Source organism: Penicillium chrysogenum (assembly GCF_028827035.1).
Source record: "Penicillium chrysogenum strain IBT 35668 chromosome Unknown utg000005l_segment0_segment0, whole genome shotgun sequence".
NCBI classification, from domain to species: Eukaryota; Fungi; Ascomycota; class Eurotiomycetes; order Eurotiales; family Aspergillaceae; genus Penicillium; species Penicillium chrysogenum.
In genome coordinates, this window is record NW_026622753.1 from 5,442,641 (window position 1) to 5,469,150 (window position 26,510).

General features: G+C 48.4%; 11 protein-coding genes across 11 annotated transcripts; 4 read left to right on the forward strand and 7 right to left on the reverse strand.

Annotated features, from left to right (window-relative positions):
* Positions 1-2,219: 2,219 nt before the first annotated feature.
* Positions 2,220-3,806, reverse strand: N7489_010466 (homoserine O-acetyltransferase family protein; the record flags this gene model as incomplete). Its single annotated transcript, XM_056716215.1, has 1 exon — positions 2,220-3,806. The coding sequence occupies one exon, from the start codon at positions 3,804-3,806 to the stop codon at positions 2,220-2,222; it is 1,587 nt and encodes a 528-aa protein (XP_056563837.1).
* Positions 3,807-5,293: 1,487 nt separating this feature from the next.
* On the reverse strand, positions 5,294-6,063 carry N7489_010467 (uncharacterized protein; the record flags this gene model as incomplete). The annotated part of the gene is made up of 2 exons (XM_056716216.1): positions 5,294-5,630; positions 5,792-6,063. 2 exons carry the CDS (start codon positions 6,061-6,063, stop codon positions 5,294-5,296), a joined length of 609 nt encoding a protein of 202 aa, XP_056563838.1.
* A 1,155-nt stretch (positions 6,064-7,218) lies between these two features.
* On the forward strand, positions 7,219-8,421 carry N7489_010468 (uncharacterized protein; the record flags this gene model as incomplete). Its single annotated transcript, XM_056716217.1, has 1 exon — positions 7,219-8,421. One exon carries the CDS (start codon positions 7,219-7,221, stop codon positions 8,419-8,421), a length of 1,203 nt encoding a protein of 400 aa, XP_056563839.1.
* Positions 8,422-9,609: 1,188 nt separating this feature from the next.
* N7489_010469 (glycosyltransferase family 32 protein) lies at positions 9,610-10,759 on the forward strand (the record flags this gene model as incomplete). The annotated part of the gene is made up of 2 exons (XM_056716218.1): positions 9,610-10,663; positions 10,731-10,759. The coding sequence occupies 2 exons, from the start codon at positions 9,610-9,612 to the stop codon at positions 10,757-10,759; spliced, it is 1,083 nt and encodes a 360-aa protein (XP_056563840.1).
* A 1,172-nt stretch (positions 10,760-11,931) lies between these two features.
* N7489_010470 (Gfo/Idh/MocA family protein) lies at positions 11,932-12,411 on the reverse strand (the record flags this gene model as incomplete). The annotated part of the gene is made up of 2 exons (XM_056716219.1): positions 11,932-12,240; positions 12,334-12,411. 2 exons carry the CDS (start codon positions 12,409-12,411, stop codon positions 11,932-11,934), a joined length of 387 nt encoding a protein of 128 aa, XP_056563841.1.
* A 512-nt stretch (positions 12,412-12,923) lies between these two features.
* On the reverse strand, positions 12,924-14,238 carry N7489_010471 (putative integral membrane protein (Pth11); the record flags this gene model as incomplete). Its single annotated transcript, XM_056716220.1, has 5 exons — positions 12,924-13,244; positions 13,302-13,598; positions 13,654-13,839; positions 13,901-13,968; positions 14,025-14,238. 5 exons carry the CDS (start codon positions 14,236-14,238, stop codon positions 12,924-12,926), a joined length of 1,086 nt encoding a protein of 361 aa, XP_056563842.1.
* An 807-nt stretch (positions 14,239-15,045) lies between these two features.
* Positions 15,046-16,876, forward strand: N7489_010472 (FAD-binding oxidoreductase; the record flags this gene model as incomplete). The annotated part of the gene is made up of 3 exons (XM_056716221.1): positions 15,046-15,302; positions 15,362-16,628; positions 16,706-16,876. Coding segments are annotated over 3 exons (1,695 nt in total), but the record flags the coding sequence as incomplete, so codon positions are not given.
* A 1,128-nt stretch (positions 16,877-18,004) lies between these two features.
* Positions 18,005-19,375, reverse strand: N7489_010473 (cAMP-dependent protein kinase; the record flags this gene model as incomplete). The annotated part of the gene is made up of 4 exons (XM_056716222.1): positions 18,005-18,727; positions 18,792-18,916; positions 18,982-19,071; positions 19,141-19,375. The coding sequence occupies 4 exons, from the start codon at positions 19,373-19,375 to the stop codon at positions 18,005-18,007; spliced, it is 1,173 nt and encodes a 390-aa protein (XP_056563844.1).
* A 59-nt stretch (positions 19,376-19,434) lies between these two features.
* N7489_010474 (uncharacterized protein) lies at positions 19,435-19,754 on the reverse strand (the record flags this gene model as incomplete). The annotated part of the gene is made up of 2 exons (XM_056716223.1): positions 19,435-19,664; positions 19,691-19,754. The coding sequence occupies 2 exons, from the start codon at positions 19,752-19,754 to the stop codon at positions 19,435-19,437; spliced, it is 294 nt and encodes a 97-aa protein (XP_056563845.1).
* A 117-nt stretch (positions 19,755-19,871) lies between these two features.
* N7489_010475 (V-type proton ATPase proteolipid subunit) lies at positions 19,872-20,773 on the reverse strand (the record flags this gene model as incomplete). The annotated part of the gene is made up of 8 exons (XM_056716224.1): positions 19,872-19,908; positions 19,960-20,045; positions 20,104-20,188; positions 20,244-20,350; positions 20,421-20,503; positions 20,581-20,593; positions 20,649-20,666; positions 20,726-20,773. The coding sequence occupies 8 exons, from the start codon at positions 20,771-20,773 to the stop codon at positions 19,872-19,874; spliced, it is 477 nt and encodes a 158-aa protein (XP_056563846.1).
* A 776-nt stretch (positions 20,774-21,549) lies between these two features.
* Positions 21,550-25,392, forward strand: rom2 (putative Rho guanyl nucleotide exchange factor (Rom2); the record flags this gene model as incomplete). Its single annotated transcript, XM_056716225.1, has 4 exons — positions 21,550-24,250; positions 24,302-24,732; positions 24,789-25,220; positions 25,303-25,392. 4 exons carry the CDS (start codon positions 21,550-21,552, stop codon positions 25,390-25,392), a joined length of 3,654 nt encoding a protein of 1,217 aa, XP_056563847.1.
* Between the last annotated feature and the right edge of the window lie 1,118 nt (positions 25,393-26,510).

Genomic DNA, 26,510 nt, shown 5'->3' on the forward strand with positions numbered 1-26,510 from the left:
AGGACTAACCTCAAATCGCCAATCGTCCGGGAGGCCGTCAAACTAGGATTCAATAAAGACTTTGCCTTTAAAAATCACACACGGTGGAAGGGCCTAACTAGTAGCATTTATACACTCAATAGCCGTCACCTATTCACGATTTCTAGGTTATAAAAGTGCTCGCCGACCGTAGTATTCGCTTCTCGTAATAACCTTCGTAGTCGCCGTTAATCCCATCGCGAAACCGGTCTCATCAAAGTTATAAACGTCGTCCGGGTGAATCCCAAATTGTAAGATAGTTTTTTGAATAAGATCAAACCACCCCTTTATAACCTCTGGATCCTCACATTTCGCACGCTCGTAGTTATAACGTTTCGAGAATCGAGAGGAAAGAAGAGGACGTCGTTTAACAAATTTTATAACCCAATTTTCGCTAACCGAAAGAACCGGGCTAGATCCGCGCTTTTCAAGAAGAAGATTCGCCATTTCTCGTACAGTAGCAGGCCGGGGGGGCTACTCCACGTAGATCCATAGAGAGGATCCATTTTTCAAGAGATTGCTCTTCAAGCTCAGTCAGTTTATGACCGTTGGCGCGGGTTTCAGCGCGAAATATAGTCCCACTAAGACGCGACCGGAGGGTTGATTCAGGCACTGCAAAATGGCGTGCTGCTTCCCGGATAGCGCTGATTTCTTGATTTTTAATAGCATTGATAGCTAATAAGATCCTACCCTCTCTCTCTATTGAATTTCTAGAGGATTGAGAGCGAATTGGTGGCATGGTGGGTGGTTGAATTAACTAAGTGCTAATTTATCGACGCGTTTTGGGTGGGGTGCGCAGCTCGGTGGTGTGCGCAGCTCGGTAGTGAAATACGTTATTGTAATTGTTTGTGCCTCAGGCAGAGCGCAGTATAGCACCGGGACGGAAGAACGTTTAATCCCCTGGGCATAAAATCAACATCTGTGCTTTCCAGGTTCCTGTCAATTTTATATTCCCAAGGTATCCTCCAAGCTCAGATGCCCAACTTCAAATCGCCGGCTACAAGGCTATGGCTACGGCTACATGCTATACCCAAGGTGGCTCTCATGTGGAGTTCCCGGAAACAATAGCCAACAACAACACTTGTTATCCCAGAGCAGTACTAACAACACCTGCTAATCCGAAGAGTCAACCAAACAGCCTCTAGCGATTTTCAAGTGATAGGCGGTTGCCTTTCTGATAATTTTTTAAGGGTCTATGATTTTATCATCGTGGTCAAATGGTAGATGTCAGATGCAGTTGTCTTTCACCTTGTTCTACATGTTGAAGAGAGCCATTCATGATGTGATGTGCTACGCACTGTCCACGTTACCGAAGGGTAATAGGCAGCATCACCTGCAAAACAAAAACTTGTGCCTTCCCTTCGTGGACTCCGTGGCTGCAGCTCTAATCCCCAAAATATAAATACCTGCCCTCTCCCACTTCCTCCCTTTGTTTCTATCCTCCTCAGCTTTGACTACTTTCGAGCTCTGAGATCAACTGAAAATACATTAAGGTGATGCCTCAAGGTTGGCGGCTTTGGCCAACAATAACCATTCGACTGTCAACGATATTCTGGGTTTCCCAGTTTTCCTTATGAATATTGAATACCGTCCTAGGTTCTCCTAGTTCGTGAACTAAATCTCGGGGGTGTTTTGGGGTGTTTTTATCAAATATCCTAGCTTGTGCTCCCGGTGTTGGTTTTAAATCTGTTCTCTTCTGTTGTCTTGTGGATGATGACATTATGGGATTGTGGCTTTGTGGTGTGTCATTCTGTTCTTTTCTCCTTCTCGCCCTGTGATGAGTTCGTTATTGAGACGAACATAAGCCAATACTGCAGGCATCTGCTTGACGACGGCACCACTTAGCGCACCTTGTGCCTGTGGACCGTTTACACAGCTGGAAGCCGGTTATGAAAACTGAGAGCAACCTGAGGGCGAGTTTCCTTTTATTTTTGTGGACTTCATTCACCATGTTGTAACTTGATAGAATCAAATGGGATAATAAATTAACGTTTCTGTTCCTTTACCGTACGATGGCTAAATATGTACGTATATACTGTGTGATCCATTGATCCCTTAAAACTGCAAGAAAAATCAGAGAGGAGGTATCTCATTTCCATTCGTGAATGCAAACGCCGGCTGAATACTGAATGTCGCACGCTTAACGACATATTTACAAATTTATATTATTTCCATCGCCTGCCACGCAATATACCACGCGACTAGCGTAGGAACTTGCCCAATGCGCCACCAATGTTCTTTAGGTCTAACAAGAAAGTGTCATGGCCGAACAGCGACAAGTCGTCACCAAGCTCGATATGCTCAACCTTTTTGTTGCCTCCAGCACGGAGTGTCTCGGCAATCTCCCGCTGCTGCCATGCTGGGAAGAGGATGTCACTTGCAACACCCATGACAAGCACAGGATGATCCTTGAGAGGAGCAAGGCCGGCTACAAGGTCCCGGGGAGGACCATCCACTGAGTCAGCGGAAACGGACTCATCCAACGGGACTACATTAGAAGTTGATCCAGGCTGCTCCTCATAGGGCTTGTCTGGAAGGGTCAGACTGCAAGCGGGGTCGGAAACACTTGGTGCGCCACCGCCATGCGCAATGCGATCCTCAGACTCTGCGCGACGTTTCATAGTGGCAGTCTGGTGGGCATGGCCGAGATCGAACAAGTCCATGGCCTTGGAGACATAAAGAAGACTGTTGGCATCATACTCGAGGCAGAACTTCTCACCGGCATGGTCGAGGTACGTCTCGATAAGGAAATCAGGACACAGAGCTGGCTGCTTGCTGGGGTCTGCGCGCTGGCGACCAAACCGCATCTCCCACTCTGGCCCGCTGCGGTACGTCACGGTTGCAATTTCGCGCGCTAGCTTCATACCAGAGTGCGGCGGGATTCCATCGTAGTAGAACCCACGCGCCCAGTTGGGATCCATCATCAGCACCTGTCGCTGCGTGTGCCGCATTGCTATACTATAAGGGTGGCTGCGGGCACAACCGCTGATGCTAACAATCTTGTTGACCCTCTCTGGGAAGAGGACGCCTGCTGCGAGACTCTGCATACCGCCCATGCTGGATCCGACAGAGGCAGCCAGTTTCTTGATTCCCAGACCGTCGAGAAGCCGGAATTGAGCACGCACCATGTCGTCTAAAGTCAGGATCGGGAAACGGGTTGCGTATCGTTTTCCGTCGGACGGATCGAGGGAAGAGGGGCCTGTACTGCCGTAGCATCCTCCGAGCACATTGGTGCAAATGATGTGATATTTATCGGTGTCCAGTGGCAAACCGGGGCCAATGAACTTCTCCCACCACCCGGGCTTTGGGTTGGACGCTGTGCTATGGGCGTGGCTTGAGGCGGATAAGCCGGTATGCAGGAGGATGGCATTACTTTTGTCGCTGTTCAATTGCCCCCAGGTTTCGTAAGCGATATCGAATTCCGGTAGCACACCACCCCAGTCGAGTAAAAGTGGTTGTTCACAGTGGTATGATTCGTGTCGCCCGGTTGTGTATGAAGGTTCGGGGCCGGATTGCAGCGACCGAGCGGAGAGCTGCGCTGACTTTGCTTCTTGGGCATCAAGACATGGGAATGACATGGCAGGATTGGACGAGTCTCTATCAGTTGACTCCGCGGCGACCGACGCTGACTTTCGCGGCGATACAGTATGCAATGGGCGCGTGGGCTTCCATTGCGTCGATAAAGTCCGATGTGGCCCCGCGGGGTTCACGAGAGAGTTGCCTTGTCGCCATGGCTGGATTCGGATTGTGCGTGAAGCAGCTCGAGCGGCACCTCGAAATGACTGCATTATAAGAGCTTAGAATCTGTGTGAGTCAGGAAAGAAAGCTTCCCCGTTTGAAAGGTATCGGGGAGAATATATGTTGATACCTCAGGCACTAAAGAGTCGCGTCATCACCGACATCGGTGATTGGCGGAGACAAGAGCGTTGAAGTACTATTATATACAATGTACAACATACGGCAGACATTCCAAGGTTATTGCAACTTTTATCGGACAGAAAGGACTCTGTGTATAGCGGGAGAGTACGAGTGATTTGAATAATCGTTGGAAATTAGACGCATTAGTCGTCTCCAGGCTATATATACACTCCAGCTGTCCTGAGAATAAGCTTGCTTTATCAGGCATACATTCATTGAGAGACTGGCACTGTTGTCCATGGATGCGAACATCAGAGAATTTGGGGCGAATGGCTAGCCCATAGTAAACCTCTGCCTAAGAAAAACCTCCCCTAGGTCGGGACTTGCCTAATAGAACCTTTATACTTCACCCAGTACTCGGTTTTAGCTATGTTTAATACCTCTAATCAGTATAACATGGTCATGATCTAAGTGTACATATTTATGTTTTGGCCAGCCCTCATTCTCCTCGTCTGGCTCTTAGAACACAACTTTCGCTGTTGAGTAATACTCAAGATAATAGATTCAACCAGCTTCAACAGTATTCACGTTATTCCTGCTGCATTTCTCCGCCATTTGAGCACAACACTTGGCTAGCTTGGTTATTCGCGCTTATTGTGTGTTGCTTCATGTCGTATTCAAGGACACAATCTTTCCACCATGAAGTTGTCCCAATCGAAATGTACTTCGTAGGATGGTCGAATCGATTGTAGGAAGCTGAGAAATACCAGACCCATTCCGTGCCCTTTACCCCTTAACCACCATCTGAACCCCAGCCTCCAGTACGGTTAAAAATTCTATTTCCGTGGTGTGTAATGCCTATCATAGCAGTGTACCTCAGAGATCGCAAACAGGACAGTGGGATCCTGGGCGTAGGGTCACCATTCGATGGTAAGGAAGTGTGAAGCCGTCGAGGGTTTGGTGTAGTCGGGTAGCAGACGCCAGACAACCTGTCATGATCCTCGTTTGGGCATTTTCACCAAGATCCCGTCTCAGAGCGACGAACGACTCGTTTTTTTAACTTTCCTTTTGGTCTTTTTTTTAACTTCTTTTCTTCTTTGGATGTGGATTGTATCAGCGTCTTCCGAGTAATCTCTTCTGCCTCCTGGGAGTAAGATTCGATGGACTGGATCTGAAATGTCAAACGTGCCAGGTGGTTGATCCCGGGCAATCTCAGTCTGAATTCGTTCTCTGAGATCTTCGAGGGGATAATATGGGACCCTTCTGTGCCTGATGATCGGCCAGTCTATGTGCTTTGTAGCGGTAGTTGGGTTGTCGAGCATTTCAAGAAGCTCGGAGGTGATGTGAGCTTCAAAAATATGGAAAAACTCCTCTCCCGGTTCGTGTGTTAAAAACAGACGCGACTTGAATGAATAAGCTAGGCGTCCAAAAAAAGGAAAGCGGCGGTGATGAGCAGATCACTTACTACGTGAATGGGCGGGTGCCACTCTTTGCGATGGTATTCCTGGAGCTGTGCAAGGGAAAGCAGAACACACAGCAGATATGGATCCTCACTCCAATTCTTTGGCGTGATTTGGGCTACTCGTTTTAGCTGAATTTGCCCCCCGGGACGGTTACAATAACCTTCCGGAGGATCAGAAAATGGAAACATCTCTTGGCGATACTTTTCAACACCACGATAGTGCATATATCCGATGATTGGCCGCGGTGCCTTGTCAGCTGGCTGGCTGCGTTTACGAGAGCGATAGAATACGCTGTATTGAGGTCGATGAATCCTCTTATTTGCAAAAAAGAAATATGGTGTTTCACTGCAAGCAACAAGTCAGTCATGGTTGGATGGACCAATGTATTGCAAGGAATAGCCTGTATTGCGCACCATTTTCGGTTGAGCAACGGACGTACGAGACGTACGAACTGGACATGCGGGCACAACGAAAAGTGACCTTCTGCAAAACTTTCCTCATAAAACAGGTCGGGCCGTTTTTCAAGCTCATTGTCATTATAAATTGGTCGCCATGTATTTGCATCAGGATTGATGTCGTCTGTTGGAGTTGGCACATGGTCAAAGTGTTCAAACCGACATCCCAACATCTCCAGATGTCGAGAAGTCCAGCAGATCGGCTGAACTAGGAGATCACGGTGATGGTTCATGAGCTCAGCAAGTGAAATCACACCATTAGATGACATACTGAAGATAATTGTAAGTATCACTGCGTAGGCTGAGGGAAGGAATATACAAGGGATTGGTATATTGACACCCCAAATCTTAATCTGACCTGAAATTTTAGTACCGCCTTCTTAATTGGGTGCGACGCTGGATTCCAAGGTTCTGCCATGCTTTCTGCCACAACTACAGGAATTCCGGTTTACATAGTAAAAAGTATTGGTATCCCCCCTTTGAACTAGCAAGAATACAGATCTAAGGAGGCATCTCAGCTAGTTTATTATGTTCAGTCAATACAAACACGGGTAGGTTACGCCCGAAAGTAGGAACCCCGAATACTCGCGTGATTTTACCCAACGTCAATGGGCTTGCAGTTTTGGTGCTTGGGGACTTATTAATAGCAATGATACTCGAATACCCGAATACTCCACAAGTCGGACATAGATTAGATTCCTGAAAGCGTCTACTGAAGTGAGGGCGCTAAATGTTCGAGTGTGGTTGGCTACCATTATAACGGTGTGATCATCACATGGCTGGCCTGGTGTGAGGGCGGCGCTTAGGGAAAGCGCTCTCGCCCCTCAGAGCTGTTAGAAACTACTTACTACCTACAACCTAGATTGTATGGGTTTATACCGAGTTGGATATATATACCCACCTAGGTAGGTGGTGCATTAGTGCTGCCCATGCTGTGGACATAATGGCAACACCCATAATGGTACGCGAGAGATATAGCAAGAGGCTGTTTAATACTCTGTGCTTAAAGCAATTATATAAGTAAGTAAATACTCCTAGAATAAGGATCAAAGAGGTCTAAGAAATCATGTATCATATACTCTCCTGGGCCCGGATTTGCTGGCGTCTCTAAGCCGCTTGGCCTGGAGGTGCATGCAATTCATAGATATCCACGGGTATGTGGTTGGTTCATGAGTTAACCGCCCATTAATTCCCAACAGACTAGGATTGGATCTCATGCTGTACTCGAAGCCAGTGGTTTCGCAACAAGGGGCCCGACCGTTATGTTGGCACACATCACCAACAACTATGCTTTTCATGGTCACCTGGCGGCAAGGCGAATATTTGCCCAAGAGGTAGTATAAAAGGTATGACTACTCGAGTATCTGCGAGGATGTGTTCTTTTTATCACAATTCTTCCCTCCTTTTCAAATTTGATCTTCAACATGCCCGGCCATTATTTCAACCGTTTCACAACCGCCAGTCAGTTCACTGACTCGTATGTGAAACATATTTCCCAGCTATCGATGACTTCCGCAAGTGGATGGGGGTTTGATCACCTGCTTGCCTGCCGCGTTGTAGTACGAGAAGCAAGGCAACAGATTCTTCCAATTTTGTCCCCCTACTCGAAATCTTCCGACACGATGGGCCCGGTTGAGATTGTGAAATTCGTGGATGGCCCCGATCATCTGCATTTCGAGAAGAGCGAGCATAGCCTTGTGCGAGATTTTGGCTATAGCATATCGCTCGCTCAGACGTGGGCAGCCTTGGCAGCATTCAAGGGCAACCGTGACTTCCAGAGGACACAGCAATCAATTGATGCCAGCAATTCGGATGATGGCAGCCATTCTGGACTGCAAGATTCGGATTCGGATTTTCCAATGGATATCGATTCTGACGGTGATAACGACGCTAGAACCAGCGCAAGACCGGCGCGTGAAAGAAAAACCAATCAAAACCCAGCATTCGTCCACTCTGGGGAAATGCAAGTCGCTTCTAGCAGTCCACATGCTGCGAGCTCTCATAGTGCATCATCAACTGGTCACATCGACGGTGCGGAACAGAAACTCCGAGCTACGGTCGAAGATGACACTTTGCGCCTCGTATCATGCGCCATTCGGCATGTCCTGTATTTTGGGGCACCCCAAGACTGCAATGATATGTCGGATGTTGTGGAATTTCGGGATCTCAAGTTACGAGCCACCAACATAGTACAGTCTATAGGCAAGCCGATTAAGGCCACTGATGACGGAGGTCTTTGCCTACGTGTCCGAGACGAGGACAATTTTATACTCACAAACGATCGTGTAGCGATTTTGGAAGCCAAGAGATTCCATGCGCTTGAGGATGGTAAACCGACCATCTCAGACAGATCCCTAGCTCAGATGACATGCGAGGCTTTGCTGGCTAGGATTTCTGATTCCAAGAGCGGTGATGATGTTATAGTCATCCACGCTACGCAGCACTACATTTGCTTTCTCCAATTCAACATTACGGAAGAGTATCTTCGGGACTTTGGTTCACCCTCGCCAAGCTCGTGCATTACTGTGGTGGCCACCCCCTGGTACGACCTGAGCAGTGTATCCAATAGGAGACAGGTGGTTCTCAATTTGTGTGCTCTTATGCGTTGGGGAGGAGCGAATAAGTGATATTCCTTTGTTTTGGTCTTGTTTTGGTTTGCTTATTATAGGAATCACGTTGTCTTGCAATGAAAAGTCCACGCCTCTTTGAAATAGGTACTTTAAAAGTCAGATCTGAGCTCCTGGTAATGTAGCAGAGCTAGTCCTAGCCTGTTGGAAAGGAAAAGAACTGCTAATACCGCCGTTTATAGTAGCAAGAGGAAGCAAGAATGGTGTCTAATGAATATATGTACAGTCCTGTTGTATACACTCAATACCGCAATATATAACCTGAGCCAATTTCCTTGGCGATGATGTTAGTTCTATATTCATTCCCAAGCCAAGCGAAGCTTATATCACTGTCCGAGCTTCTAAGGTTGCAGCGGGTCAGCGGAAACCACCCTCAATGTTTGGCCCTAGATCAACTCATTTGAGCATATAGCTCTATCATTCTATCCGGATTAAGAGTGGTTGAGAGTGTCAGACCTAAGTTGTAACTAACTAACTATTATTTATCTCGGGATGATCATCACCCATTCTGGATACGAAAGGAGCACCTCATGTGGGGTGCTCTGATGCAACCAAGTGGTTTATATGGCAGCAATGTCAGTATACCGAAAGAATGAAAAATGAACACACAAAATACAGAACAAAGAACAAACGAAGAACAGACAATATCAAAAGAGGTCAGACCTACATATGGAGGTAGTTTCTTTTAAGTTACATTTCGCCTAAGACCACGTGAGTGGCTCCACCTAGCGTACAAGCTGCTTCCGGAATACGCAATCCTTTTATTCCAGTCGATGTCTAGCGAAACTGGCCAGCAAGGCGATAAAGTACTTGCTGCCAGACAGGGTGGTCTGCCTTTTGACTCAATCTCTCCTGTTCTGTGGTACTAGTGACCGACAATTCTCATTGGGGTTTTGACGCCTCCTATCCTGACTGATTCTGGGTTGACGTATCTTCGACCATCGAGGTCACATCCAAGATTTCCGCATATCGATATGTCACCCTCTTAATTTCTTTAGCCTAGGATCTGCAATCGCTCGACTCTCACACTCGCCGAACGAATCCCATACCGAAACTAATCAAACTCCCCGAGTTTGCGGATCACGGGACACAAAAGCACAAAGACCTTGACTCCTACCTTTCAGCCAATCTACGGCTGTCGCATGAGCAGCGAATTATTTTCCGACTGCACCGGCTCGTTCGCCTATCATGATCACTCCGCGCAAGGTGCTGCTTTCCCTGCTCTGCGTGGTCACATTTGTTCTCATCCTCCGCTCGTTCCGAGATCCCGAAGTTCCTGGGGCACCTGGGTACAGACCGGTGAAGAAGATATCACAAGAGGAGGATGAAGTGACATCAAACTTAGCACGGAAAACACCACCGCAAGGTCGAGCTCAATTACCCCTCGGCGCATCACCGACAGCACCCCTTCGCGAACGTCTCCGGTATCAATTCCCCTATGGAATCGAAAACAAATTCCCCGCATACATCTGGCAAACATGGAAATACGACCCAGGGTCGTTCTGGTTTGACGAAGACCTCCGCGGTCTGGAGGCCAGCTGGACAGAGATGCACCCGGGATTCACGCATGAAGTCATCCCCGACGAGACACAGCAACACCTGATCAAGTATCTATATGGGTCAGTTCCGGAAGTATTCGAGGCATATGATTCACTGCCGCTCGCGGTCATGAAGGCGGATTTCTTCCGGTACTTGGTACTCCTAGCGCGCGGGGGAATATACAGCGATATCGACACGTTGGCACTCAGGCCCGCGCACACGTGGCTCCCCGAGGAACTTGATCGATCAACTATCGGACTCATTGTTGGCATTGAGGCTGATCCTGATCGCGATGACTGGCATGACTGGTATTCGCGCCGTCTTCAGTTCTGCCAGTGGACCTTGGTGTCTAAACCTGGGCATCCGATTCTCCGTGATATGGTGGCTTATGTCACCGAGCATGCTCTGCGAATGAAAAAGGCCGGCATTCTCAAGGTTGGCAAGATGGATAAGACTATTATGGAGTTCACGGGGCCTGGGGCCTGGACAGATTCTGTCTTCCGCTACTTCAACAACCCGGCATACTTCAATATCCAGCCGGGTGATAAGAACATTACATACGAGGACTTCAGCCACCAGACCACACACCGCAAGGTTGGGGATGTGGTTGTTCTACCCATTACCAGCTTCAGCCCCGGCGTGGGGCAAATGGGTGCAGGGGATCCAGACGATCCCATGGCTTTTGTGAAGCACAATTTCGGAGGTATGTCTCTATCTATGCCACATTCTTTTGGTCTCATGTGGACATAGTACTAACATTTAGATTTCAGGCACATGGAAAACAGACCCATCGCTGTGAAAATGCCCCAATCTTATCTCATTCGATACCAACACTGTACACTGTACAAGACCAGAGACCTATTGCAGGCCGTTGCCTGCAGTTCAACTCAATATTTGCTCCGGTTTCATCACCCACACCTCCCCTCTAGATCGCCCGATTGTTTCTGCTCCCGTCGCAGACTTCCAAACTCTCAAAATCTCCGGCATCGAACTGTCATCATCGGTGCCTTGATTGTGACTGAACCCAGGCGCATTTTAAACCCGCTCCATGTTTCATGATACCTGTTCATATGATTCCCCACTTTGTTTCATTGTTACATACACTGTTCTTTTACCTTTTTTTTTGCTTGGTAAATGGTTTGCTACTAGCTACGTACACTCGCTGCTTATAGATTTTGATATCATTGTTTCGATAGCCAAAAGCGACGTTTTTGAAAATTTCCCAGTGCATACGCATGGAGGTTTTGCTATCGGCTTCCGGGTACATTATATGAGCCTAGAAAACGCATTACATATGACTATGTTGCGACAGTGCATGCCTAATCCGAGTAGTTCACAGTAAAACTACCTGGTCCTCTGCCATCTGCAGATATCAAAGTATGTGACATATGCAGGCTATGACAGCTACTTCTTCTTATCCTTCTAGCTACAGCACTGATTAAGGGTAAGAAGATCTATAAAAGAAATGTACCTAAAGAGATATATGCAAGCCAAAGAATAACAAAATAATAACACGAAGACTTAGCCTTCTTTCAAAGCAGCTCGATTACCGGAACAGACATGTTGGCCGCAACCCCAGCCCGCTCCCCTCATACGCCATGTCTATCATTTTCATCTGATCCCACTAATCTTTACCCTCAAACCAACATCGCGTGGAACGCCCCTTAACACAGTTAACAAACTCCTCAAGCTGGTACCGATACCGTCGTCAAAGAGTCCAGGTTCGCAGGTTAGACACTCCACAGGATTATCGTCGAAAATCATGCGGATAATGCCAAAGTTGTATGTGCTTAGCATCATTATACTTCCGCCAGCGAGTTTGTAGTTGAACCCAATGTTATCCTCATCAAGCATTAACCACGGAATCATAGAGTCTGTGTGGACGTGGACGACATCAGCGGGGGTGATAAAGGACCGGAACTTCTGCACTACAAGATGAAACCGGTTGTGGAATGCCTCGAGCAGTTTTTTTTACGAGGCATTTGGCTGTAACAGTTCAGGTAGGTTGAAGGGAATCCCGGCTTCGGTAGCGTTAGAGGTCGATGGCTTTTCTACAAGAACGTGCTTGCCAGCGCGAATGGCGCGCACAGCCCACTCGAAGTGTAGGCTATTAGGCAAAGGAATAAAGACTGCATCTATCTTGGGGTCCTCGAAGATTTCGTCGTAGGATGTGCGAACATCCGCGATGTTGTGCTTTTTGGTGGATGCTGAGGTACGAGCATTATCTCTAGCAGCGACTGCTTGCACAATAACCTCTGGGTGTGAGAGGGCGAGTGTGATCTAGGTAAGAGGTCTATTGAATAACAAGGTCAGATGGGTTCAAAGGTCAAGCATTGAATGCGGCTCACGCAATCTGGGCAGCCTCGAGGATACCAAAGCGGATAGCATCATTCTTCTTCTCAACTTTCGGGGGCCGAACGCCGCGAATACTCGCATAACCATTGCTGCCATTTTAATTTTTCTGTTTTCCTTCTTTGGAAGCTCAAAGAGGCAAACAACATGTGAATTTAATATACCGAAGTGGGAAGGGTAGTTGCACCGCTGGGGTAAAGGTTAGAGCGACTGGGGCATATAGGTAAGAGAACGACAGGGTATAAAGTCACCAATGTCCCAAGCTTTAGGCCTCTCGCTCAAAACATTCGGACCAGATTGAATTTGTCATCGTTGGTGTTATTGATGGATGGGTGCACCGACGCGACGCCGAATGTCCAACACAGAAAATGGACATCCTCACAGTGCCGAGATCATGCGGTCTCCCGCTCACTGTGTCAACTAATACTACATACCCATGTAGGTATGAGTCGGGGGAAGGTAGAGGAGTAAGGTAGTGTAGGCGGCACCCGATTAGGCCGGTTATCATGATGGTTCGTAAAAACCCTCGTACACGTGTTTGGTATCGAATATTATATGTACAACCATTTCTCATCGTTCAAAAGTCACAGTCTCCAAGGCCCGACGCCAAATCAATGGGCGACGCCAGACTTAACCGTAAATTCCGAAGTCACATATACTTTCATGTTCTCCGCTTCAGACAATATATGCTCCTCGCTATCCCCATCATTCGTCGGCGCTCCGGATCGAATATCAGTAACCGGCGGCCCCTCGGACTCATATATAGGCTCGAAATTGCTCTTTTTGCGTGCAATTGCCGATCCCGTCCCCGTGCCTTGGCGAACAGAGCTAAGCGCATAAGTACGTGAAGTGTCGCGGTTTCGGTATGAAGTGACGGTGGAAGCGAAGGACTTGAACAGAGGCCCGTAGGTAGGGATGCAGGCGATGACAACCTGCACATTTTTGTTAAGACTTGCTTAAACTTGAAGAGATGTCAAAGATTAACTCACGCCCAGGCTGGTCTCCACACAAGACCAGATCACAATATTCTTGCTATCGGTGTAGGTTTCCAGGGCTTTGACGGTGAAGATGCGGATGACCTGGATCACGGTCACGAAGAAGCCGAGAGCAAACAGACCGGCCAGGAGGACTTTTTGTTTGAGGCGGAGCTGGAGTTTCCACAAAACTGGCAGAGGTAGTGCTATGATAATCAGGTCTAACGCGATGCTTGTGCCTCCAAGTGCAAAGTAGAATGGTATGGTATGGATGCAATGTCCCTCGAGAGAACTATCCCATTGTTTTGCGACCTGTTTAATGTCAGATAACACGTTCTCTTCAATTGGTGCGCACTGTTGAGCTGACCGGTGTGCAGGAGATTGATATGATAAAGGTGAAGATCAATTGATTAATGACACACACGACGATGGCGGCAAATATGATTTTGCGATATCGCTCGATAATCCCCGCGATGCGCAGATAAGAGGTCAACAAGGCGACCTTAAAGCCGAGGACAGCGAGACAGTAGACCGGGCCGCCGGCGTATTGGATCTATAGAGCAAAGTTAAGAGTCAGGCTCGAGTTCGAACAATGTTGGTCTTGCAATGCGCACCTTGCTAAAAGGAATAACATTCTCCTTTGGGAAGTAGGCTGCACTGAGTCCTTGGCCCCACCGTGTCTCTGAAATAACCATTCCGTCAGTTAGGCAGTCAACCTTGATCAATGAATTGACTCACGAGCCACGGCGATTCCGGCGTATGCTAAGGTTAATACCGAGGCCACCAGTGCAGAATAGTCGTCAATCCATGGAGAGCGCTTGCTGCTTATTCGGACATAGAACCGCAGACATACGGCCAGAAAGGCTAGAATTGAGCACACCAAACAGACCCCGATCACTCGCGGAATGTCGCTATTTGGATCGGTCTCGTGGAGATTGTATACCCAGCCCATGATCCGATCATTATCACGAGTAAGGGAAATTGGCAGCCTCTGCAAGGGGATGTGGCATTCTTATTCATAATCATTACAGAGTCCACCGATCATCGTGCACGAGGGCATGATTTCATCAGGTGGGTGGGTCGGTGGGGGCTTATAGTGCAATTAAGTCGCAACAAACTAGATTCACAAACCATGAAAAACAATATGGATTTGGAAATTAGGATTTGCCAATAATTTGCTTTTCCTGGTTTTTGTGTCATTGCTTAGCTAGCTATGAGCAAGCCACTAGAACATGTGCATTATCCATTATATAACCTGGATGATTTAGAAAAAAATAATAAATAAAAAATAATGATGAACAATAATAATAAACAAATAAATAAATAAGCAAATATCATCTTTTAGAACATGCTTTAGAACATGTCTTAGAATATAATATCCTTCAGAACGTCCAAAGCAGAAAGCCACACTATGCGGGAAAATACCTCGACAACCTTGGAAGGTTGATCGGGCCAGCGCGGACCATGAAACCATGGAATGTCTCATTTTAAAGTTTCCTGAAAATTGTACAAAGTTCGCAGGTTCCAACCTCCAAAGGCTGAATGGTGGGGAAAACCCCCATGAGTGGTCGATTCTTCCAATAAGTCCCGGAACAATCTCCATTCCGAGGTTGGTTTCCAGGGCTAGCAAGGTGGATTAGCTGCAACTCATATTGCGGGCATACTGTGGATTCTTCTATATTGTAAGCGAATTGCCCCTGAGCTTTCATAAGGAATACACATTTAAAAGAACCTGAAATCTGATACACTTGCATGAAGCCAATCCGAGATGTTTTTCCGTGCATCCTTCCTTGCTTCGCTGTTGGCAATTCTACCTGAGCCAGCCTCATCGGCTTGCCGATGTCTGCCCGATGATGCTGAATGCTGGCCCACAAGTGCTGAATGGTCTCAATTTAACGAGACGATCGATGGCCGACTAGTGAAAACTGTCCCTCTTGGGACCCCTTGCCATGACCCAAACTACAATGCTGAGGCCTGTGCCGTCTTGAAGGACGGGTGGCTATTTCCCGAGCAACAGTATGTCGCTTTGCACGTAGAATAACACGAAAGGGTCAGTACTGACTATATTCTGACAGCTATGAATCGTCTTCCTCGATTATGGCGCCGTTCTTTGCTGAGGGCGTTTGCGATCCATTCCACCCTGTCTCAAAGCCCTGCACACTGGGCAACTATGTACGCTACAGCGTGGATGTCACCAGCCCGGCTCAGATCTCCAACACGGTGAAATTCGCAACGGAACACAACATCCGTCTTGTCATCCGTAACACCGGCCATGACTACAATGGCCGATCCACTGGCGCCGGAGCCCTTGCAATCTGGACTCACCACCTGAAGGATCTCTCCATCGACTCCTACAGTGATGAGCACTACTCCGGAAAGGCCATTACCATGGGAGCTGGAATCCAGGGCTTCGAAGCCTACGAGATCGCCGAACAGACTGGCTACCAGGTCGTTGGCGGTGAATGTCCCAGCGTCGGTCTTGCCGGTGGCTACACCCAAGGAGGTGGTCACTCCGCACTTGCCTCCCGCTATGGTCTGGCCGCCGACCAAGTCCTGAAATGGGAGGTCATTGACGGCCAAGGTAACTTCGTCACTGCTACCCGCGACAATGAATACTCCGATCTCTTCTGGGCTCTTAGCGGTGGTGGTGCGGGCACTTACGGTATCGTCTGGTCCTTGACCGCGAAGGCACACCCCGGAACTCCTGTCTCTGGTCTGAACCTGACCTACACAAATGAGGGTCTCTCCCAAGATACCTTCTACGATTCCATCGAGACCTTCCACGCCAACCTGCCCGCTATCGTCGACGCGGGTGCCATGAGCGTTTGGTACTTCACTAACACCAGCTTCTCTATTGCTCCCATCACCGGTCCTAACATCCCTGTCGCGGACTTGGTGGCGCTTCTCAAGCCCTTCACTGACAAGCTCGACACGCTCGGCATCAACTACAACATGGTTTCCAACCAGTACAACAGCTACTACAGCCAGTTCAAGGATATGCAGGGCGCCATCCAGGTTTCCACTGCCCAGTATGGAGGCTGGCTAGTCCCGAGATCGGTCGTTGAGAACAACAACCACGCCCTGCTGACCGCCTACCGTGAGATCACCGAGGCGGGCGGCACCTTCATCGGTGTCGGCTTGAACGTCTCCCACCAGGTGTCTGGTGATGTCCACAATGCAGTCCTCCCTGCTTGGCGCGACACCCTGATCGATACTACTCTGACGACCCCATGGGAGTGGGATAATGACGCTCTCATGGTGGAGCGCCAGCGCCAAATGACTGAGGATTTCATTCCTAAGCTGACTGCGCTTTCTCCCCAGTCCGGTGCTTATATGAACGAGGTATGTAAACTGATATCTAGCTCTGGTGGGCTCGAATTCCTTTCATTGTTGTGTACACATGCTTACTGTTTTGACAGGGTGACTTCCAACAGCCCAACTTCAAGCAGGTCTTCTATGGTGCCAACTATGATACCTTGCGCCAGATCAAGGCCAAGTATGATCCTAACGATATCTTCTACGCCAGAACCGCTGTCGGGTCTGACGAGTGGACCGAGAGTGAGGATGGCCGATTGTGCAAGGCGATCTAAGAAGAATCCAATTGGGTTGAATGTGTACATAATATGTCAAAGTTTCAGGTCCCATCCTTTGGGCTAGATAGACTGGTGAGGTGTGATGAGGTTGAAGCATACCTCAAGGCTCACCACATCAGGTTGCCACCGGAAGGATCTATGTATATATTTCTGCTATACTCAAGTCTCTCTGAACAGGGAGATAGATGTTCTCCATGATAATAGAAAGAGGTGATTCTTAGCTTCTATCAATAAACGCTGCGATTATCAGATTTATGTGAATGTGTCCATCCTATCTAGGCATACCTAACTAGAACTGCTCTCTTCCCGGATGCATCTTCTAATCGAGTCCTAGCTTTCTGTTGCCGATTTTCATCCGGCCTGTGAAAGGGATGAGATGGTTGTGGACAATGTATTGAATGAGTCTTGATATGACACGAAATCTGTGCTAACTATAAGACCATATGTCCAAGATGAAAATACCTACGTACTATACGTAGATCATATTGAAAATCCCGAATATGAAAAGCACCCATCTATGTAACACCGCGATCCACTACCCATGACTATGTAAGTAATGGTATCACTTTACGACGAAAGGAGAGTCAAAAGAAGATGGCATTAAAAATGGTCCCGTCCACAAGATTGCGCCTAGAAACCTTGCGAGGTTGTTGGTGCCGGGGAAGAGTATGGATATCAGGTAGTCAATGTCCATGACCATGATCAACACAAGGTGTGTGAAGGGGAGTGTATGTAAAAAAAAGGGGGTAAAAAAAAACAATACTGCCCGGGATGGTCTCCATACTGTTGTCCACGTGTGTGGATGTGTGGGAAGGTCAAATTATGGCGGCGACACCGACTGAATAGCATGGCGAAGTGTGTGATATCCTCCGATTCACCACAGACATACATGCCAAGGGCTGTCATGGGATCTCATCTGAAAACAGAAAGTTAAGGTCGGCGCGGATGACCACGAATGATCGCGAATGATCAGGCGTGCGGCCCCTGCGTGGAGGGGCATTCGCTCACCGGGGAGGCGTCCGTGGGGGTTCCCGTGGGGTTAGAGAGTGATGGCCGTCATCTGAGAATGCCGGAAAAATGAAGGTTCGGTGGGAGCTTGATGGGCTGTAATGGCGAAAGAACCTCTCAGAAGTCACTGAATAACGGCTCGTACTTCTTCTTCAGATCCTCTGTGTAGATGTTCGTGTTTCTGAGGTCGGGGGGATCCGGGTATTCTTCAAAATTACCCGTGTCCGCGGGGTGTGATAGGCGGGGAATTATAGGCCCTTTCACCCGGCGATAAAACAAATCGTCCCAAATGACATCTTGAAAGAAAGGATGGGACTTGACTCGAGTCGAGCCACCAGAGATGTGGCCCAGTCGCTCCGTCGGATTTGTTTTGCAGAGTAAGGAGACAATGTTCTGTGCTGCAGCCGGCATATTGGGCGGGAAGCGTAGACGGCCTTCGATGATCTGCTCGTAGATGCGCATAGGGTTCTGATCCCAGAAAGGAGGCTGTCCGATCAAGAATTCGTAAATCAAGATTCCAAGAGCCCACCAGTCCACTGCAAGTCCATGTCCGCTGTTTTGAATGACCTCTGGAGCTAGGTATTCCGGCGTGCCGCATAATGTGTACGTCTCGCGGTTATCGACTTGCTTCGCAAAGCCGAAGTCAACAAGCTTAAGGTGACCGTCGGCGTCCAACAGGATATTCTCCGGTTTGAGATCTCGGTAGGCGACTCCGTGGACGTCGTGTAGGAACTCGATTGTCATTGTTATTTCGGCCGCATAGAATGTCGAGACTTCTTCGCTAAAGCGTCGTTGGCGTCGTAGATACGTGAATATTTCACCTCCAGGACAATAGTCCAGCTAACAATTGGTCAGCACCCTATGATCATCCCTATTCCGAGTTGCAAAAGGAAAGTTGCCATACCAGCATGTAGAGGCACTTCTCATCCGAGAATGATGCGATCAATGTGGTGATGAAAGGGTGGTCAACCACCGCTGCGAGGGCCTTTCGCTCGTTGCGCACATGTTCCACTTGCTTGAGTTTGATCACTTTCAGTCGCAATCAGCACGAGTTATCCCTCGCCACGCGCAACGCTAAACAAAGTGGCGCTTACCGTCCGCCTTTCGAAGAATTTTCAACGCATAGACTTTGTCCTTGTCCTTTTGGTCTTTTAACCTTGCGAGCCACACCCGAGCGAAAGTGCCTATACGATGAAAAGTATAAACTGTCAGATGCGACACTTGAGAAATTATGGGTTAGGCCACGCGCTGACCGGTTCCAAGAGTCTTGACGAGCGCAAAATCGTTCACATGCAGACTCCTCGAGGAAATGCACAGTTGCTTCTCGTCCTGGCGCTCGGTGATGAGGAAAGGGTTCGAGGACCGCGGAGAATGGCGGAGGGACTCGACGAGTTGCTTTTCCCTGTGATGCAGGTTGCCATTTATCTTGGAGAAGACCATGGTTCCTGGCGCCTCATTTGGCGAATGTTGCACTGCTCCGGTTGCCATTAGAATGGTCAAAGATCATGTCGCGGTAAAAGGGTAAAAAAAAGTGTATGGAGACCCCGTTAGCGCGCCACCAATCGGCAACACAGGTGGATTCCACGTTTCAGATGATAAAGAACATTGAGGTTCGAGGTTTGAAAGAATCTGGGGTTTGAGAGAAAAAATCGCGGGGCAAAGAGTTGTAAGAATGTAAGTTCTGCCTCTGACGTATTTGCTATTGGGGGCGGGGCTAAACGGGAAGAAACTACGATGATAAACCGGACTAAGCTCGTAGCTTTGATTCGACCCGATTCTATATAAGATCTTTTAATTATACACTGGAACTTAAGAATGTATTCGATTCAGACATCAGGTCCATATCTCGATCCAGTCCCGTGGCCATTATCTGTCCTAGATACGTCTTTGGTACACATTAGATGGTGTAGTTCGAGCTCAGGATGGCCGGTAGTGGACGAGAAAGTGTTGCTCAATGAGTTGCTGCATGAAATTCACTCGCTGCTCAAGACTTTGAGTTTAGGATCAAACCGACAATCAAGCTATCCACCGTTAGTAAGAGTAATCTAAAGAACCTGGACTCAGAAACATACCCATAAAGCCCAAGAACTTCGCCAAAAATCAGGATGAGAATCATTCCAACATAGACCCGAGACTGCTGCATGTATGCTCGAACACCCTAGAGTAGCTGTTAGGGCTTCAATAGTCCTTTCACGTTGCGCATATAGGGTCCTTACTGCATCACCCACAACTCCGATTGTATAACCAGCAGCCACACCCGTAAGACCAACTGACATTCCAGCGGCAAGATGCATGAAGCCTCTGTGCAGTGTCAGCTTGTGTCAAGTTCCACACCCACCGAATTCTTGAAACGTACGTGTACAAGCTCATGTTGGTTGTTGGGCCCACCGCTTGCGCAATGAGCACGGCGATAACGAGACCGTAGACTGCAATGATACCGGACATAACAACGGGGATGAGGGACTGCAGTTATGAACTCCGTTAGCTACCGTCTTGTCCACGAAACGAGTGAACCTGGGTAAATGTTTCTTACCTTCATAATAAGGTCGGCCCTATAAGTTCCCACACCTGCAATTCCAATGCCAGATTTGGCTGTGCCATAAGCTGCTCCTGCCGCTGTGAGATTGTAAGCTGTTGTCCGAATACCTAGAACCTAGAGAGCTAGCTCCATCCACGCGAGGTATTTCACGTACACCCGAAGATCATCTATAGGGGACTGTTAGTATACCGTTACATCGGAACGAAGATATAATCAACTCACTGCAGCGGCAATGCCAGCCTAGTTATAGGAAGCCTGTTAGTTTATCAACCTCAATGTTCTCGGGGCCTTGAACTCACGAAGGAGAAGAACGGAGCGAACTTGGGCGCAAGCTCACTGTCTGCCATGGTGATGTTAGAGCAAGCCTAAACTTGCAAAGAAATACAAGAATGAAAATGAGAGCTGTTTGATACAAGATCAAGAGCAGGGATAAGTTCCTGTTGATTGGGGATTCGGGGCTTTGGGGTGTTCCACATGGTCACTTCGGCCGCCGTAGTCCTCGCCATTGTCTGGGCGGTGACGATACCGTACCTCTTGTATTCCCGATCTCGACCCTCAACGCTATATCACCGGGCAGATTAGGAGGCTTTGTATTGAAATTACTATACCGGCCTCGCCGTCACCTTCGCCATCCTCGTTCTCCTGGGTCCCTCCCCCCCAGTTTACTGCATTTTCAACAACTACCACCCCCACCTTCAACAACTATACCTTTTTCACTACTCACCTCAGATCTTGGAGGATGCTGAGGGCATGAAATTGAAAGGAGCCTTGACTTAGTTGCGCTCACGGCTCCTGGCGCTTTTCCATTAATACCGCTTTGATATTGCCTTTAAATTCCCCATAACTGAGGGGAGTTATGGAATATTGAGTCCCATCAGTGCTTTGAGGCAATCTATTATTTCTTTCGAGGCCATTGCCTGCGGGGCTTTTTTTTTATCTCACCTTACCTCTATTGTTTATCCCGTTGTCTACGATCTTGAACAGACCATTGCGACGCCCTGAACGCTCTCCACGATCGACCCGGATACCCCTTTCGCCTTGTTCGCACCCCGGCATACATATACCTCGCATATCCGATTAAACCAACCGATACTCGTCTTGGATCGCTGACAATTTGTGAAAAATGGCGGATTTGGGGGGTCAACGTAGCCGGAATTACCGGCCTCACGGACCCGCCTCGTCCACGCAACGGGATGCAGCGTATTCTGATATCTTTGGAGGCGCACCACCCGCAGGACGCTCTCATACAATGAATTCGCAGACTCCGCAGTTCTCGCAGGGTCGCGCTCATACCATGTCATCGCATGTCGTACACCCCCAATTTCAGAGACCGCCGCCGCCGCCAACACGGCAAATGCCAAATGGACATGGGCCGCCATCAGCACCACCAAATGGATATCCTCCACCCCCACCGTCTGGACAGTATCAGGCCTACAATCCAGGAGCATCGGCGACAATGTCTTCACATCAGCTTCCTCGACACAATCCAAACACCCAACAACGCTTTGCTGCCTACCCTCGACCTCAACGCCTCGAGTCAAGACCAAGCCCTGCTCCGCAATACCCAGATCCTAGGGATTTCAATCGTCCTATGCCGCCTCCTGCGCTGAATTCCGATTCGACCCGGTCAAGATCAATGGCGAAACTAAGCGGGCCACCTTACCAGACCCCGCCAAGCAACTTCAACCACACCTCTGCCACTGCCTCTCGCCGTGAACAGTATCATGCTGGGACTCAGGTCACGCAGCTCGGACGTCCTGTCCCAGAAAAGCATGCGAACGAGCGAGCTATGTCTATGACTTCTTGGTCATCGGATCGGGATCCGCATATCATGAACAGCGGAAGGTCGATCCCATACCGCAGACCTCCGTCAAGTCACGACCAGCAGATTCCAGTAAGGTACGACTCAATGATGCAGCCCGGTCCCGACGAGTTCGTCGCATCTCGTCAGCCAAGCGATGCATCGCAAAGATCTCGGACTATGTCTATGGCATCCACTGTTGCGCCCGATCGGACGATGAGCGTTCAAAGCCAAGCCACACAGGGCACACAGGGCTCCTCCGGCAAAGCTACCCTTGTTTCTAGGGATTCACAACGGAAAGTTCCGGTGGTCTATCCTGCTATGCTTTCTCTTGTGGCTGAGGTTTTCAGGGAAAAGATTTCACTCGGCGAACGACAGAAGAACGGTCTTTCTTATCAGAACGCATTCTCGGGCACTGACTCGGTTGACTTGATCGCCTCCATCATCAGAACCAACGACCGCAACCTCGCTCTTTTGCTTGGCCGTGCGCTGGATGCTCAGAAGTTCTTCCACGATGTCACATATGACCACCGTCTTCGAGATGCACCCGGAGAGGTCTATCAGTTCAAGGAAACAATGGGAGAAGACAAGTCGACAATCGAGGTTAATGGAGTGTTCACTCTCCTGACTGAATGTTATTCTCCCACTTGCAACCGGGACACTCTCTGCTATTCTATCGCTTGTCCGCGACGACTCGAGCAGCAAGCCAGGTTGAATCTGAAACCTGAGCCGGTGCTGGGAACATCGGAATCCAAGACTGCCCTGCCCCCCGATGACGATGACGACAATGATAACCAAAAGCTGTGGATTAGCACAGTGCCCAAGGAGATCTCGGACTCTGTTGATGATCACGAGAAGAAACGGCAGGAGATTATCTTCGAGGTCATGTACACGGAGCGTGATTTCGTCAAGGACTTAGAATATTTGCGGGATTTCTGGATGCGACCATTGCGCGCTGCTGGCACCACCACCCACTCCCCAATTCCGGAACACCGGCGTGAGAAGTTCATCCGAACTGTGTTTGGCAACTGCTTAGAGGTCCTCAAGGTCAACAGCGCTCTGTGTGAAGCCCTGAATGCTCGGCAAAAGGAGAGTCAAGTCGTTCACACCATTGGCGACATCTTCTGTCAACATGTCCCTAATTTCGACCCGTTCATCAAATATGGTGCCAACCAGCTTTATGGAAAGTACGAGTTTGAAAAGGAAAAAGCATCAAACCCAGCCTTCGCCAAATTCGTCGAAGACACGGAACGTCTCAAGGAATCTCGGAAGTTGGAACTGAACGGTTACTTGACGAAGCCTACAACTCGTCTTGCAAGGTACCCGCTTTTGCTTGAAGGTGTTTACAAGAACAGTGCGGATGGCAACCCCGACAAAGAAGATATTCCGAAGGCCATCAAGCTGATTAAGGACTTCCTTTCGCGCGTCAATGCCGAAAGTGGAAAAGCGGAGAACCATTTCAACTTGGTCCAGCTGAACGCTGCGCTGAAGTTCAACTCTGCGGACTATGTCGATTTGAAGCTTACAGAAGAAAATCGACAAATGCTCATGAAGATGTCATTCAAGAAGACCACAGCCGACAGCTCGGATGTTACTGCGTATCTCTTCGATCATGCCGTCCTGCTCGTTCGCGTCAAAACGGTGAATAAACGGGAGGAATCTCGAGTTTATAGGAAACCCATTCCTTTGGAACTGTTAGTTATCGCGCAGATGGAAGAGGTTATCCCACGGCTGGGTATTGCCAAAAGACCTTCATCCAGTCTCCTGTCGAATAAGGCTGTCATCAATAATCCCCCTCCTGCCAAAGATGGCGGACTGCCGATCACGTTCAGACATCTTGGCAAAGGTGGTTATGAGCAGACTCTTTATGCCACAAGCGCCGCCACACGGCGGAAGTTTATCGAAGCGGTAGAGCAACAACAACAGAAACTGTGGGAGCGAAACAGCAATTTCTACAACAAGACGATCCTGAGCGAGGGCTTCTTCGCAGCCGTCAACCGAATCAATTGCCTTGTTCCGATCGGTAAGTGGAAAATTTCTTGTTCACCTCAAGTCTCTCGCTAACTGCTACCAGATGGAGGTCGCAAATTAGTTTACGGGACTGATAATGGTATATTTGTCTCTGAACGCTGGCCCAAAGACAAAACAGCGAAACCAAGAAAGGTTCTAGAGGCTACCCAAGTCACGCAAATCGACACTCTGGAGGAGTACCAGCTGCTGTTGGTTCTAGCAAACAAAACACTTTCTTCTTATCCTATGGACGCTCTTGATTACGTTGAGGGCCAAAACAGCATGGCAAAGCGGCCCAAGAAAATTCAAGGACATGCCAACTTTTTCAAAGCAGGCATTGGTCTCGGTCGCCATCTTGTTTGTTCAGTCAAAACATCAGCACTATCAAGTACAATCAAGGTCTACGAGCCGATGGACAATCTGGCAAAGGGAAAGAAGAAGTCCGCTGTCAGCAAAATGTTCCAGGGCGGCCAGGATACCCTCAAGCCATTCAAGGTTCGTATTCTCTGTTGCATATTTGTAGTTCAATTCATGCTAACACTTTCACCCAGGAATACTATATCCCTGCCGAGTCTTCTTCCATTCACTTCCTGCGTTCTACTCTGTGCGTTGGTTGTGCACGTGGCTTTGAAGTGGTCAGTCTAGAAACAACGGAGACGCAGTCTCTCCTTGACCAGGCCGACACGTCTCTTGATTTCGTGGCACGAAAGGAGAATGTGAAACCCATTCATATTGAGCGTATGAACGGCGAGTTCCTACTCAACTATAGTGATTTCTCATTCTTCGTCAACCGCAACGGGTGGCGAGCCCGTCCGGACTGGAGGATCGCCTGGGAGGGCAACCCCAACTCATTCGCGCTGTCCTATCCTTATATCCTGGCATTCGAACCCAATTTTGTTGAAATTCGACACGTTGAAACAAGCGAATTGACGCACCTTATGACCGGCAAGAACATTCGCATGTTGCACAGTTCCACGCGCGAGGTAAGCTATTCCAGGTTGTCTCTTCTCGGAGGTTTCTCTGGGGTGATTCTATCACTGATCAAACGCTAACTGGGTTTCGTAGATTATCTATGCCTATGAAGATGACCGGGGCTATGACACTGTTGCCAGTTTAGATTTCTGGACCAATAAGCCACAGCCAGCTGCTGTATAATGTCCGACGCGGGTGCATGCCACAACGAAACCTGCTTGACGTCGCCGCTTTGGCGCTGTCACCCGCTTCTCTCTTCCCGGGGAACATTAGGGACTTCTCTTCCTAAAGTCCTCCATGAGATTAATTGTTCACTGGATGTGTCATCCCACCACGCTCGCAAAGTCGTGGATGTATGTACTATGTTGTCTCTACAACAGTTCAGCCAACCATCCACATCTACTTGGCAAACACCAATCCCTCCCTTTCCTCGACACCAATTACAACAAATCGGGGGTTCTTCCCGTCTTTTCTACGCAATGTACAATGGAGCGCAAATACCACTTCTTGCGTGTCTGCTTTCTTGCTTTTGGCTGCGTTTCTCTTTCTCTTTTTAACTTCTTGCGGACAGCATTTGCTCCCTTTTCTCTTCTTTTTTAAAAAACTTTTACCTTTGTTTACTCCTTCTATCTCCGGCTCTGTTTCCTTCCACATGACCATATTCTCGAAACGTCCTCGTTCTACCTGTATCGTTTTGAGTTCGAGGCATCTTTGTTATACTTAGCAATTTCCATTGATGTGAATGGCACCGTTGCATTTCAGATGAGATTGCAGTAGACTCAAGCTTAGTTGATCTGGATACTCGATGTTCTCTCATGGTGTTTTTACATTCCTTCATACAAGCAGAATATATAACACGGCATGGAGCAACAATATATTGTCTCAATACTATATCTCTTCATGTTCGTTCATAGCTGGATGATTGGTCCATATGCAACTAGAAATATATACCTAGCGAGTATACGTACGAATTTTAACCCAATAAACAAGGAAGTGTGAATTGAACGGCATGTAATCGTCCTTGCTGGCGAAGCCCTAGACTTGGACCTCTTCGTTCCCTAAACACAAGGTCGAGCAAGCCCAACATAACTAATATGTTCAAGCTAGGTATATTCATGAATACTTTGATCTCCGCAAATCAAGAAGGTTGGTGCAGATAGTACACGGTAACCAACTACGTTACCAGAACTAGAAAAAATGGCAGAAGCGAGCGAGCTAGTCGGGTACTTTTTCGTCCTCAATTACTATCGGGCTAGGAAGACAGGCGAGGAGAAAGGATAGATAATGAACAAGACAGGAGC